This window comes from Drosophila bipectinata, chromosome 3L (genome assembly GCF_030179905.1).
Source record: "Drosophila bipectinata strain 14024-0381.07 chromosome 3L, DbipHiC1v2, whole genome shotgun sequence".
Taxonomy (NCBI): domain Eukaryota; kingdom Metazoa; phylum Arthropoda; class Insecta; order Diptera; family Drosophilidae; genus Drosophila; species Drosophila bipectinata.
In genome coordinates, this window is record NC_091738.1 from 1,077,726 (window position 1) to 1,092,259 (window position 14,534).

At 42.2% G+C, this 14,534-nt stretch overlaps 2 protein-coding genes across 8 annotated transcripts in view; both read right to left on the reverse strand.

Annotated features, from left to right (window-relative positions):
- Nucleotides 1-59: 59 nt before the first annotated feature.
- On the reverse strand, nt 60-3,169 carry LOC108126173 (fibrinogen C domain-containing protein 1). Of its 2 annotated transcripts, none has more exons than XM_017242630.3 (5): nt 2,872-3,169; nt 2,211-2,350; nt 1,471-1,604; nt 1,064-1,235; nt 60-1,006 (listed from the first exon to the last, which is right to left on the reverse strand). In XM_017242630.3, the coding sequence occupies exons 1-5, from the start codon at nt 3,022-3,024 to the stop codon at nt 244-246; spliced, it is 1,362 nt and encodes a 453-aa protein (XP_017098119.2). In that variant the 5' UTR covers nt 3,025-3,169; the 3' UTR covers nt 60-243. The 2 variants fall into 2 exon arrangements, with proteins under 2 accessions (XP_017098119.2, XP_017098117.2); XM_017242628.3 differs by having other exon boundaries at nt 1,393-1,604.
- A 5,419-nt stretch (nt 3,170-8,588) lies between these two features.
- Nucleotides 8,589-14,534, reverse strand: part of Eip63E (cyclin dependent kinase Eip63E) — a 98,324-nt gene continuing 92,378 nt past the window's right edge. For all 6 annotated transcript variants that reach the window (XM_017242821.3, XM_017242822.3, XM_043214123.2 and 3 more), the window contains 5 exons: nt 13,246-13,420; nt 12,928-13,189; nt 11,449-11,661; nt 11,203-11,382; nt 8,589-9,777 (listed from right to left, as the gene is read on the reverse strand). In XM_017242821.3, coding sequence (XP_017098310.2) covers nt 9,713-9,777; nt 11,203-11,382; nt 11,449-11,661; nt 12,928-13,189; nt 13,246-13,420 — 895 coding nt within the window. In that variant the 3' untranslated portion in view covers nt 8,589-9,712. The remainder of the gene's footprint in view (nt 9,778-11,202; nt 11,383-11,448; nt 11,662-12,927; nt 13,190-13,245; nt 13,421-14,534) is intronic.

Here is a 14,534-nt window from a genome sequence, read left to right on the forward strand (position 1 = left end):
CTTCTGCCTAATAGTTTGATTAGGGGAAATCTCCCAGAGATGACGCACTTCCAGACGGATAGATACACTTTACATTACTTTATTATCTAGGTATTAAGTAATTTTCCATAAATATTACACACACACACGCACATAGAAGGGGCTAAAGCTAAAGGTTAAAATTCAAAGCGATTTTAGTTTGATTCTCTGGGTGATCCCTGATTTCGCGAATGGCAGTTGGCAGTGGAGCTACCCTGGGTGTCCCTACTTTCGGGCCTCCTCCTCGGCGATCGGGCGGATCATCAGGCGAACTCTCTTCAGCGAGTAGTCCTTGCCCTGGAAGGTGTCCCAGAAAATTCCAGTCTCCCCGGCCTGCGCGAAATTGTGTTGGTAATATTGGCCCAGCAAGTTGCTGGTGCCACAATTGTTGAACCATCCAGCGCCCTTGTGCTTCTGGGCGCAACTGCAGTCGAGGCAGTTGTCGTTATCGCTATCGACGGTGCTGAACTTGGCCCCAGCATGGTAAGAGAGGGAATCCCCTGCCGAAGGAGTCAACTCATCAAGGAATCTGCCCAGCAAACTCAAAGGATACAGCTCCTTCTCGCTGCCAATGGCAAAAGTTGAATATCCCGCATACGCCACGTTGCCCGAGAAGTCCTCCAGAACTATTCTGAGTTCGTGCAAGGCGGATGAGGTCAGAGCGTGCAGTTTGTTTAGGCCAATGAAGAAGTCCCCGGCCAAGTTTCCAAAACCATCCTTGTAGTCCAGCCAACCGCGTTCAAAGTTCGTCTCATCGGTAGCTCGATTCAGGATCACCGTCCAATCGTCGTCGCAGGCCACGTAGAAGGACTCTGATTCTGGGGTAAGTTGGACCTTAAGGATTCCCTGAACAGCCAAGTAGGATTGCAGACAGCTGGTGGGAGGTCGAGGGAGAGGAGGATAACTGGCCTGGCCAGGGGGTGGGTAGAAGGGTGCCGGTGGTCCTTGACCTTGCCCCTGCCTCCTGTGCGATACACGCCGTTGACGGCTAGAAAATACTATAATTTAGCGACTTATATAAAATCGAAATATTTTTTGAATTTACTTGATAGCCTGAGTGAGTTTTGCCACTTCGTCATGGACTGACCTAACGCTGAGAGCTGTGGAGGTCAGTAAAGTTGCCAAAGCATCCAAGCGATCCGAGACACTCAAGTTCGATTCATTCTGGTTTCCCTCATTCTGATATTGCGGAACAGCCCGAGCAGTGCGGGAGAGATCTGTTTTAAAAAGTAAAATTAAGTTATTAAACTATGTTCTACAAAATTTAAACATAGACCATTTTAATCAAACTAAAATGGGGCTTTGAGCACAACAAAACTATCACAACATCAAAAATAACTAGCACAACATCCACAATAGAAGATCCTGGGTTACCATTCATTTTACTGCGATTTCTACGCTTGTATTTCGACTCCCTAACATCTCGAGAGCCCTGAACCTTATCGGTTTCACCTTTAAGTTCATCCAGAGTGTTCCTGGAGAGGCGCTGAATGTGCTCGAAGCTGTCCAGTCTTTGCTGGAAGTCCATTTGCTGAGCTTTCATTGATTCCAAACGAGCTGAACTGCTTTCCACCAGTTGATCCAATCTGAAATACATAAATAGAATAAATATAATATTAAACAGCGCTATCGGGTAGACCCATTTTAGTGACCTCCTAGAGAGACGCTGATAAACCTCTTCTATGTGTGTATCCTATTGCATACATTATTTCTAATATTTTATGGTTTAGCTTCATGTTTAGTAGCCACTTGGCATTTGCTGTTCTCTTTCCCAAGAAAGATCGTAAATAAAGCACAACAAAGACCCAAGTGTTTTAAACAAATAACCTGCTGAACAGCGCAAATCGCCGAATTATGTATAAACACTCCCCCGGTGAGTGTGCTAAAACCAAAAGAAATTTCTGCGAATTTTCGAAAATAAACCTGGCCAAAAAAACACAGAAATGTTTGGCCAGCGATTGCTTCATTCATGGCTAATTGATGTTCAGTTAAAGCGTCATGAAAAACTGCCTGTGGTTTGCCAAATAATTGGCACTGTCACAAAAAAGTCAGAAGGCATCCGAAAAGTTTCCAATAGACGTTGTGTCGCTGATTGTATTATTTTACCGGTTTTGTGGGTAAAAATATGTCTGATGTACCTATGCGATGAAACTGGTTCCCTATGGGTGAGCCAAGCAAAAGGGGACTCTTACTTCTTATCGATGACTTCCAGGCGATTCCTCTGGTCCTCGTCCAAGGTCACCAAGATGCCAACACGGTCATGCAGATTGGTCATCAGCTCCTTGTAATCGCATCTCAGAGGGGCAGCCGCAATTGTGGAGCTTGCGGGGGTCTAAAGGTAATAATGAAGACGAACGATTAAAAGGCAAACACGAGGCCAGCGCATTGAACTTGTTCTGGCCCAAAACGAAACCTGCTGGCCAAAACCCAGCTGGCGCGTCACCCAGCTTTAATAAATTACAGTAGACGATCGGCAGAGCAAACCCAGCGAACACTTTTGCATTTTTAACAATAGACACATTTCGAAAGAGTGAATTAACTCTTTTGTTATTTTTCAGAGATTTTGAATATATAATTTTTAATTATAACTTTAGTGCAATAGCTTTTTGTTTCGGTTTTCAAGATGCTGCTTAATAGCCCCCTTTTACTTTTCATTTACATATATGTGCCTGCATTGCACATGATTCTTCAACGAAAAATTCTTTTTTAAATCACATAATTAAGTATTTGAATTATTATTGCGGAAATAATTCATTATTAATCAGGCAACTAGTCAGTTTTGTTATCCAATTACTTTAATTAGTTCACTCTGACGATCGTCCTCGGTGTTTCTGAGTTCTTACTGTAACGTACTCGGAAGTTGTTGCGCATGCGCTGTCGCACTTGGTTAGCCGGAAGAGGGGGAGGTGGTGGAGGGGCCTGGGTAACGCCCGGTGGTTCCACCAAAGAACCCCCACAAAAACCACAAATCGCGGCCGCCAAAAAGACCACAAAGTGGAGCCTCATCGTGACACTGTGTTTACGCGTTATTCGTTTCAAACAAATCACCCGAAATCATTCACAAATTTGAAATATAGCCTTGGGTGCCCGCCAGATTAGTCGAAGACCCGATACTAAGTAGCGAACGAAAAGATACGTCCGTTCCGGTCAAGATTCGCAATTGAATTGAGCGAACACTTGTGTTTCGATGGGGATCTCAGCGATCAGAGAGAAGCTTTTAAGCTTTTTGAGAGATGCTCCAATGTTCGGAGATTATTTCATTTTTTTAAGTTTAGAGGGATCGTCTCGCATTGTTTACATGTCTGTCTTGAAGATGCGAAAAATCCCCCGGGCTTGTTGGCTTCTTTGGGTTGTCAATCATTTGGCTGAACACTCAACACGCTGGGCATGCCAAATAGATTTGCCATGGCTCGTAGAACGACAGCTGAGAATTATTAATTGACTTTGCGAAATAAAGGTGGATACGTGATTAACCGATGAACTACCGTGTTGAGATTAGTCCATTCTTTAGTCGCGGTATTATTTTAATGCTAATTATTTATATTCTTGAACAAAAACATAAAATGATAGACCTACTTTAGCATGTTGCATCATTTCAAGCTTTTATCGTATTTATGTAAATTGCTTGGGGTGAAATAAAACCCCATTACTGGCAATAAACATTTATGAAATATTACTTTATTAAATAATAATAAAGTATTAGTCAGCTTTAGTGGTGATACAAACATTAATGTGGTTTTACTTTTTACTAGCGACCTAGGTCTATAGCAGTATTATTTCAAGCTTCTGAAGATCAATATTCAAAGTTTGCTACGTAGTTGGCATGCTAATTAACCAGAATCATTGACACTTGGCAGAAACCTGCCTCAATGTGTTATTCATTCCCATACACATATATACCATATGTATATAATATTTACAGTCTTTCTGTCTGATAAGAATGGGTTCACCTGACTAACTACATGAGTAATCGAATGCATTCGCCCAAGTTGTCGCTGCTCTGTGATTTTCCCCCTTCGATGACAGTCTATTTATAGTGGCCAACAGCTCTATACTTTTATTTATATGGATTTTGGCCTTAGCCGTCATCGGGCAAAAATTAATGTGTACCTCACGAGCAGAATAAATATGGCTGTGCCTGGCTTGCAAGTGCAATTTCCATTTGCGCTTACCTTCATGTTCCGCATTATGTCACTTGTAATGCCTTTTTGCGGAATTACAATGGTTGTGGGATTCCGAAGGTTTTCAGCTGTGCATCCGTGGTCTCGGACCTTTTGAATTGGCCAGCTGTCGATGAATCGTGCTGAGATGCCCGCTTGCAGATACCCAGAGTCAGGCCCAAAGCTCATCTCCCTCTAAGATGAATTGCCTTTGCCGATGACGCAACCCCAACATTGCCGATTGGGAAAAAATTTTCTTAACATCATGCTTCTTATTGTTGTTGCTCCAAAAAATATAAAAAGAGTTGTGTCATTTACATAATTAATACTTTTGGCTTCGCTTGATGATATGCTTGGGATCGCTACCCACTCCAATAGACTTGTCATCCCCTCAAATTATTTCAATTGCCCCAAATCGCGAACGAGTTTATTTGAGAGCGTGCCATTAATTCAATGAATAGAAGAGAACGCTAATTCAGGCCTTAAAAATGTCGAAAAATGAATACAATTTTTTTAAATGGGAGTTTTCCCCTATATGGCCCACAGTGATGGCTATATCTTCCCCAATTCTCATCCGATTCTCTAGCGGAGTACCTTAAACGATCTCTAGATCGATTCTCCACCATTCTGCATCAAAATCCTGAGACAAAATATTTTTTCGACTTTTTGTCCATTTTTCATGATGGGACCCCTTGAAAATGGGGTTTTTCCCTATAGGGCCCACAGGTATGGTCATATCTTCCTCAATTCTCATTCAATTCTCAAGCGGATTACGTTAAACGATTTCTGGATCGATTCTGCACCATTCTGCGTCAAAATCCAGAGACAAAATATTTTTTAGATTTCTTGTCCATTTTTCATGATGGGACCCCTTGAAAATGGGGTTTTCCCCTATAGGGCCCACAGTGATCGCTATATCTTCCCCAATTCTGATCCGATTCTCAAGCGGAGTACCTTAAATGATTTCTGGATCGATTATCCACCATTCTGCGTCAAAATCCAGAGACAAAATATTTTTTCGATTTTTTGTCCATTTTTCCTGATGCGATCCCTTGAAAATGGGTCTTTGCTCTATATGGCCCACAGGGATGGGTATATCTTCCCCAATTTTGATCCGATTCTCAAGCGGAGTACCTTAAACGATTTCTGGATCGATTCTCCACCATTCTGCGTCAAAATCCAGAGACAAAATATTTTTTCGATTTTTTGTCCATTTTTCCTGATGGGATCCCTTGAAAATGGGGTTTTCCCCTATAGGGCCCACAGTGATCGCTATATCTTCCCCAATTCTGATCCGATTCACAAGCGGAGTACCTTAAACGATTTCTGGATCGATTCTCCACCATTCTGCGTCAAAATCCAGAGACAAAATATTTGTTCGATTTTTTGTCCATTTTTTGTGATGGGACCCCTTGAAAATGGGGTTTCCCCTATATGGCCCACAGGGATGGGTATATCTTCCCCAATTCTGATCCGATTCTCAAGCGGAGTACCTTTAACGATTTCTGGATCGATTCTCCACCATTCTGCGTCAAAATCCAGAGACAAAATATTTTTTCGATTTTTTGTCCATTTTTCCTGATGGGATCCCTTGAAAATGGGTCTTTGCTCTATATGGCCCACAGGGATGGGTATATCTTCCCCAATTCTGATCCGATTCTCAAGCGGAGTACCTTAAACAATTTCTGGATCGATTCTCCACCATTCTGCGTCAAAATCCAGAGACAAAATATTTGTTCGATTTTTTGTCCATTTTTTGTGAGGGGATCCCTTGAAAATGGGGTTTTTCCCTATAGGGCCCACAGTGATCGCTATATCTTCCCCAATTCTGATCCGATTCACAAGAGGAGTACCTTAAACGATTTCTGGATCGATTCTCCACCATTCTGCATCTAAATCCTGAGACGAAATGTTTTTTAGATTTGTTGTCCTTTTTTCGGCCCACACTGATGGCCCACACTGTCCATTTTTCGGCTTTATGGCCTACACTGATGGCTTTATCTTGGCCAATTCTCATCCGATTCAGAGCTGCAATCCTTTAAACTGGCCTAATATTATAACGATAAGTAGTTTTTATAGATCGCACTAGTTCATTAAATGAATTAAAAATCGATTTAAGAGGTAGTTCGACAAACGGGCGGGCCTTATTATTCTTCGTATTATTTCTATCTGGAGGGAACCAAGTTTAATGTTAATGAAAAAACTGGTATACTTTTCATTGGCTTACGCCATTTTTATTTAATATTAAATTATTGTACAGGTTGAACTTATTCAAATTGTATTTAGTTGTCATTGATTTGTATTAAATCATAAACATTCAATATTTTTCATTTTCTCATTTGGGTTTTTGTTTATCCTTTGAATATTCGGGTTCTGTTCTCATTTCTTTCGCTACTTAGAAATCAACTACAAATATTTACAAAAGTCTCCTCTCATTCGGGATTCTAATTTCTGACTTCGTTTAACTATACAAAAATGCTTACGAGGTAAACATAAAAATTGCATGCTCCATCTACTCTATTGCCTAACTGCATAGAGAGTTTCGTAATTTGTGTTAATAGATTTATTTTGTTTTTAACAAAGGTACATTAAATATTTACGACAAATTCAATGCATTAAAAATATTTAAGTTTCTTATCATATCCATCCGTTAAACTCTCCTCTCCCCGACAAGCTACGATTTTTTACCTTTCGTTCCGTTCAGGGCTCCGATATCCTTCTATATATTGTTTTTTTTCGGGAAGGGATAACCCCGCCGCTTAGCAACTATGTGGAATACAACTAGAGACACGTTCCGCTAAAAACATCTTAGTTTATTCATTATTTCGATTACGTTAAGGATTAGCTTAGTGTTTTCTCTTTAATTTTATGATTCTCTCGTCTTTAATTGTATATTTATTTATTTTTTGTTTGGTTGCTCTTCTCGAATGTTTGTGCAAATAATCAATTAGAGTGTTCCAAATGGCGAACAGAAAAATGCCTCGAAAATTATCTCTTTTGTCGTCTGATAAAATTGCATTTATAATGAAAACGAAAACCAGTTAAACTTTTCGCTTAATTTCGTTCGATTCGATTGTTCCATTGGCTCATTGGCTTAAAAACTATGGACGTAACCTTCGGGATGGGAAAAGTGCAAAAGTGCGTTGCCATGCTTCGTTACAATGTTAGCTTTGTTTTCATATCTTAATCTTTTGTTTCGCCTACAACTAATGGGGGGAGACTCGCTGAAAAACCGAAACTATAAAATTCGCAGAACGGAATGTTTGTTTACGCGGCTCTTCGGTTTTCGCATTTGGTTTCTTCAATTTCGAATGGGTGCAATTTTTAGTTTCGATCTAATGTAGTTTACCTTTTCAGCTAGCAAATAATCCTAACAATTTTGCTGGCCCAGCATCTACTTTGTTTCATTCTAAAGTGCCTAATATTCATTTAGTTCTATTAGCTTTTCGCTTGTTTTTATTTCTTCGTGTTTGTTTATCTTTTGCTGCTGGTGTGTTTGTGTTTTGAGTGTTTTGCATACTTTTTTCATAAATCACAGAAAAAGTTTATTCATTTGAAATATTTTCCTTTTGTTTTTGTTTTCGTTTTAGTTTAAATTTTACTTTTACTTTTGCTACAAAATATAATCAATACAGTTTTTTTTTGGAACGCTACTAAAACGCGAGCGTTAATCGTGGCACACTGAGTGCCGAAAATGTTCGCGCATTGGGCCCAAAATCAATTATTTTTTCAGTTACCTTGGGGTCTTGATATTTTGGTAGTCCCCAAACACCGGGGCATCTTAGTAAATTGATTTTACTATTGAGCCTGGAGCTCAAAGTGGCTCCATCGTTCAAATATAGTTATTTGATATTCATAATATATTTTGTTCTACGCCTTTAGTTTTCTATAATTCTCAAATCGTTTTTGATTCATTTACGTGTTTCAAAACCATGTGAAGTGTCTTTGATTTCAATTTGCACATTTGTTAGCTCTCGTTTGAACTTCTCTTGGGTAATTCGTAGACCCGGATGTGGATCCGGGCGCCCTCTCGCTTTCAACGTTACGTTTCTTAGAGTATGGAAATGGATTGGATTTGGATTCTCTCGCTACGAACTCTATGTGTAAAATACGTGGTTAGGTTACTTTAGTGTTAGTTGACGGCTATTTTATCTCGAATTTTACTCTGGTTGATTGCTAAAAATTTGATTCTACTATTTGCGTTCTTTGCTAGTTAAATTGTTTATCTATTCGCTTAAGTTTGCTCGAAAATGTTTAGGTAGAGTTATGATTAATGATATCCGACCCAGGCACCACCACTCCAGACTATTGGATTTAAGTCTAAAGTGTTTCTATAGGAGGTCCACATCATCCAGCCTCTGTAAAATAAACTTAAGCAATAAAAACTAAAAAAAAACGAAATGAGGAAACTTAAATGGTATAAGTGATTTAAATTTATTTGCTTTACATATCATTCTTTTTAGGTTATTTACTTTCTTTTTACATAAATTCATTTAATAGTGTAAGATTATCACTTAACAGCGCAGCGAATTTTCACTTGATAATGACAAAGGAAGCATTGACAAAATGATACAATCAGGACTAAAGCCGTGAGCGGAAATTAAAGCTAAATAATTGTGTTGTATAAACGTTGGCTGTGCTACCAAATTTGTAAAATAAATGGCTTTAAAGTAAATGTTTACTTTTTGTGAGTGCCTGCTTGATAAATCGATTGGGTTTTTTATTTGTTTGCCAATCAAGTGATATAATTGCACTCCATTATTCCAACATGCACTAATGGTTCTTTTTGATTTGATTCGCAGCTAAAATTTAAATACACAGCACAACATACGCTTTAAAAATCTCCTCGATGGTAAAACTAAAGCTAAAGGAAAATAATGGAAACGAAATACACACGGGCAGGGCACATTATATAACGCAAACATGGTGATGATACAACTTCTCACAATATCGCTCTCACTCTCATTGCATACGAATATATTGCGTAATCCACAGAAGCACTTCATTCACTAAAAGCTACATATAGCTAAAAATGTAAATATTTTTGTTTTGTGTGTGTTTGCCTTAAAAAAAACGAATTACAGAAAACATGCGCTTTGACTAAACTGAGTATCCTTTTCGATGCGGCTGCACCGCGGATGGGAAGAGGACACGATGGTTAAATGGCGTGAATGCGAGAACCTAAACTAAACTTTAAGACAGCTGCCTATTTGAAACAAATGCCGCTGTCCGTCACTCATTCAGCTCGCTCCGAATCGAACTAGTAACTACTAGGAAAAGTATCGTAGAATTATAGTACAGAACTTCTTCGTGCTGCCCCACTACGTGGCTGGAGTTGAAGTCTTCTTGCTTCAATAATATATGGCTGTCGACTGAAAGATTGCTGGATTGCAGGATTTCTGGATGATGTGATTGATAGGCTTCAATTGATCGATAGTCCAGGAGGCGGCCATGTCGGGGGGTGTGTGGTTGAGGACTGGGATATCCTAACAGTAGAAACGTACGCCATCCACGGAGAGGACTTGCTTTAATTTTCATTTATTCTGTCGGTTCGGCTCCGTATACAGCTGCACGCCTTCCACGGTGAATATTGAGGTTTCTGTTTGAAGGGAAACGAGAGAGAGAGAATGCCAATTACTAAAAATAATAATATTTGTAATTAAAAAGTTAAAAATTATGACAACATTCGGGACGGGACGGGCAGGGCTCTGACCATGACATAATTTAATTTATAGCCTTCGACAAGCAGCCGACAATTAAAATTGCCTTTTGCGAAATTACATTTTCCAGCCACACACTCGCACGCTTTCCAGAGCCCAAAACCACCCACATAATACCCACCCACTGGGCGGGCTTGTGTGTCCAAACCACAGAAACCTTGCACGGGTGTGATGACCTTTTCCTGGCCATGATAAATGAAGCGCATTAGTTGCGTTTTAATTGATTCTATCTGTCCACGCTGCGTATACGTAATGTTGCATGAGTAAATACCAAAAAATACCCTTCGTAATGAGCTTTGCTCAGCTGTGATTTGGCCAGAAATTAGCATACAGATCTGTGGCACCCTTCTCTGGACGGACAACTCATGGGAGTAGAAACCAGTTCTATTGCCGGGATTTAGTTTGGGTAAACAAATCACGCGTTAATCGCATTTTAAGCACCCTTTAAGCTGGCCTCGATTAAGTGCAACTTCCCCCAGCGGAATTCGCACTTCATTCATTTATTTTTGGTTTATCCAGCACTGCACTCTCGAGTGGTTTATCCGGGCCCCGAAACAGCATTGCATTTGCCAAATTGCAGAGTCCAAAACTCGATGTGGGCAATGGGGTCAGGGCTCCGACCCTTTAAACTTCTTTCACCGGACCGGACTACACTCTAAATGAATGCAGGTCCCTCGGAGCGAGCGGAAATGGCTTTAGATTTTATTTACTCGGAAATGGATTGGCTCTAAGCTAATTGGTTATAGATAGCAGATAAGTGTGGCTTGCGGAATACACGAGTCCTGTTTCTGGAAACAGAAGCTACAATTTACATTCGGCTGTTCACTTATCGCAATCTAATTAGTAGTCCAACTTGATTCTACGGCTGCTGGTCCGACAAGTTTGTCCTTTCAAGCAGGCTATGTATTTATTTTGTGCCCAACTTGTTGCCAACTTCTGCCGCCACTTGAAATACAAATTAAAACTGGCAAATGCAATTACTGTTCACTATACCTCCTCGGTAGAGGCGAAAAAGGGACAAGTACGCCCGGCTCTCAGACGAAGAAACTGCTCTGAAAGCAAACAAATTGTCGCGAAACTTAAATGAGTTGTCCCACAATGAACGAAGGTAGTAGAGGCACCAACTTTAAGCAAACATTTCAGTTCATCCGGATCTTTTTTTAGCTTTTGTTAATTGGTTTTCTTTCCCGGCCACAGACAATGCGCCAGATTCCGGTCTGGGATCGAGGAGTGGCAGACTTTTGGCCGCCGAATGAATCTTTAATGGCTTAATTCAATTTAAATTCCAGAATGCCGGCACTTACCGTCTGGCAATTCGTAGAGTTTCTTTGGCAACTGGGCAAAGTACGGATGCTGCAGTGCATCATCGGCGCCCAGGCGCTGCTCCGGATTCAGTTGCAGGAAGGCGTTCGCTATCGTCTCGCCCTCGATGATGTCGTACAGTCGTGGGAAGTTGTGACCCAGTTTCCGCGGTCGATAGAAACCTGCCGAAAATAAAACGAAAATTAGTTAGGGCTGCTACTCTTTCACAGATTGGCCCAATTACTTACCCAGCTTGTGCGGCTTGTAGCCGGGAAAGTGGGTAACACCGGGCCACGTGTCCTCGGTGGGTGTGCCGAGCAGTTTGAATATCTTGTCCAGCTGGTCGTAGGTATCACGTATTCCCGGAAACGTCGGCATTCCGGTCACCATCTCCACGAAGATGCAGCCCACGCCCCACATGTCCAGCGAGGTTGAGTACTCGGTGCTGCCCAGCAGGACATCTGGAAAGGAACGAACACGAACTTGGCTAAGTAAATGATGCACTTCTCCCCTTTCTTTTTTCTTTTTCGTTGTTAGTGGCAAATAAATTGCAGTTTTAAATAAATAAGAGCGGAAGACTGGGAGTCTGGGCCTGTCGAGTCGGAGATAGCTCTGCACTTCCTGGGTCGTCCTGGGCAACCTTTATGTTTATCTTTGTTGCCGCTTTCTGACCAGCAGGCTAACAAAGTTTTACCCCCACTTGGCTCTCTGCGCTGCAAAAAGTTCTATTGTTGGGCTTCCCCGAAGTGCATGTGCGGAAAATAATTTACCCAGCACTCACAAAAACTATTAAATATGTTTGAAACAAATACGAGTTTAGAAGTTCTACTCTTACAATTTAGTGTACTATTTTTAAGAAACTAGACCTTGACTTTTTAGTTTTTGAATTTGAAACTTGTGGGGTACTTTGAGTCTGATTCTGTAGCTAAGAGGTATCCTGAAAAATACACATTTCCATACATCCTTGCACCATAAAAACATTCCCATTTAGAGCAGGTGGCGACAGGTGCTCCTGGCAACCACATCCGCCCACCTGCCAGCCCCCGCCCCTCTGGCTTTTTTGCCTGCCGGCGTCGTCGTCTGCCAAGAAGTGCAGATTAAATTTGTTTAACATGCTTCCGAACTATCCCCAGCTGACGTTGATGGTGCCCGAGGGTCGGCAGAGGTCCGGGGTCAGGGGCCGGCTTGTGGCCACTGCAGGTCAGTTCAGGTGTGCGCTCCACCCATCACAAAGTGTTTATGTCCAGGGAATTGCATATTAGAAAAAATTAACTTTATTCCTCTGTCTATCTCGGCGTTTTCACATTTTAAGCTTTTCCACTTAGTTCCAGCCCGGGAATTGATGGAAAAATCCTAGCCATGCAAAACGGATTGTTTACCCATTGTCAGAGGAGGACGGGCCGGAGAGGGATTAGGCAGGCATTAATTTAATCCGACTCAAGCCCCGTTGCTGCGAAATGAACAATTTCCAGCCTGCATGGCGTCTAGGCTGCCAATTAATGGCGGCGGCGAGAGTGCACAAAAACAAACGAAATAACTTAATGCGATTTTCAAATTGGTTCGGCTTCGACTAAGCTTCAAACAGCAAATTGTTTGCGCTTAACGAGTGGTGATTATCTGCTTTTTTTCGGAAGGGGATTCCAGAAAGCTTACACAGGAAGGCACTCAGGGGAGGCTAGAGCTAGAGCTCTAGAGGGAGTGTTTTGGGGGATAGTTTCGAGACCCACCTGGAGGACGGTACCATAACGTGACCACCTCGTGCGAGTAGGTGTGGCTGGGGACGCTCTTGGCCCGGGCCAGGCCGAAGTCGGCCAGCTTCAGCTCGCCGCAGTCGCTGATGAGCAGGTTCTGCGGCTTGACGTCGCGGTGGAGGACGCGCCGCTTGTGGCAGTAGGAAAGTCCGCGGAGCAGCTGGAACAGGAACAGGCGCACGTTGCGATGGTCCAGGCCGCCAGGATGCTTCTCCATGTATTGCGACAGATCCGTATTCTAAAGGGAAAGGCCATTAATAGATGGTTTTTTTTGGATAAGCTTCAAGTACTCACCACATATTCAAAGACAAAGGTCAGCGTCTCGCGCGTGTGTACAATGTCGTGGAGCGTGACGATGTTGCTGTGTTTCAGTTCTTTCAGCAGCGAGGCCTCGCGAATGGCGGTGAAGGGAGCCCCCTCCTCCTCCTGCAGCCGGATCTCCTTGAGCGCCACCCGCTGGTAGGTTAATCTGCGTGGAAGGCGAGAAATTAATAAAATAAATACTCAAAGGCAGGGGGGTTGTCTCCCCCCGACTGGAATGTCCGACAAGAACAACAATTGCACAGCTGCCGGCGAAGCAACAAAGAATTAGGCCCACAATTTGCGGCGGTGGAGCCTCCTGGTCCACACCCGCAACAATGTCCTTGTCGAAAGTCCCGAAATTCGGGGGCTTTCGAGAGAATAGTGGGTCTGGTCTGGGTGCCTTTGTATATTAAACAGACATAACGACCCAACACGCAGGGAAATGGACGGCAAACACTTAAATTAGGATAAGGGACAGGCCACAGGACACAGAATGGCTGAGAGGAATGTCAGTGATGGCACTTTGGCTAGGATGCTTGGAAAAGAAGTAGGGAGTACAATGTAGACTCTTTCAGTGGAACATACTTTGCCATTGTTCTTCCTATTTATTCTAATTCCGCAAAAAAAAAATACAATGCTCTCTAATGAAAAGTAAGCCAGCACTGGGCTGGCGAGGAGGACATTTGAAGTGTCAAATTAGGTTAAATTATTTGACACTACCACACAGACGCTGGCAATTTATGCGGCACTGCTACTGGCTCTGCTCCTGCCAAGGATCCAGCATTCTAATTGGCAGGGCAAACGTCTAACAGAAAGCCAAAAAAAGAAGCAAGAAACGAAGCAAATGTTACCATAAAGTAGTTGGCTTTAAGAGCCAACAGAGAGTGAATTTAGGGCTCAAGCAGCGCAGCCAGAGATGTCACTCGAATGTGTCAAAGTGCAGTAGATTTCGGGGAGCTGCCACGCCGGCTAATTGGCCAAGAGGGGTTTAATGATGATGACGGGGAACAGCGTTTCAAGCGTTTCAATTTGTTGCAGAGCCCGTAGATTCCTGGTAAGCATACTCGAAATGCCCTAAACTTTTTATCGCAACCATAAAAATTCCGGGAGTTTGGCTATTCCCGAACAATATCATCGAGTGGCGGCGAATTAAACCTTTTATGCCCTATCAGAACGTATTCTAAAACACACACCCGGTTAATAAACCGCCATCTAGAGCCGCAAGTATGAGAAAAATGCCGTAAAAAGCTTATGTCCTTGCCGCATCCTGTAGCTCCTGG

Excerpts from the sequence above, each read along its gene's own strand:
- LOC108126173 (XM_017242628.3), bottom strand. The coding sequence starts at position 3,024 with ATGAGGCTCCACTTTGTGGTCTTTTTGGCGGCCGCGATTTGTGGTTTT. Across the intron at positions 1,605-2,210 it reads CTGGAAGTCATCGATAAGAA|ATTGGATCAACTGGTGGAAA; the intron begins GTAAGAGTCCCC and ends TATGTATTTCAG. Across the intron at positions 1,236-1,392 it reads AAATCGCAGTAAAATGAATG|ATCTCTCCCGCACTGCTCGG; the intron begins GTAACCCAGGAT and ends TTTTTAAAACAG.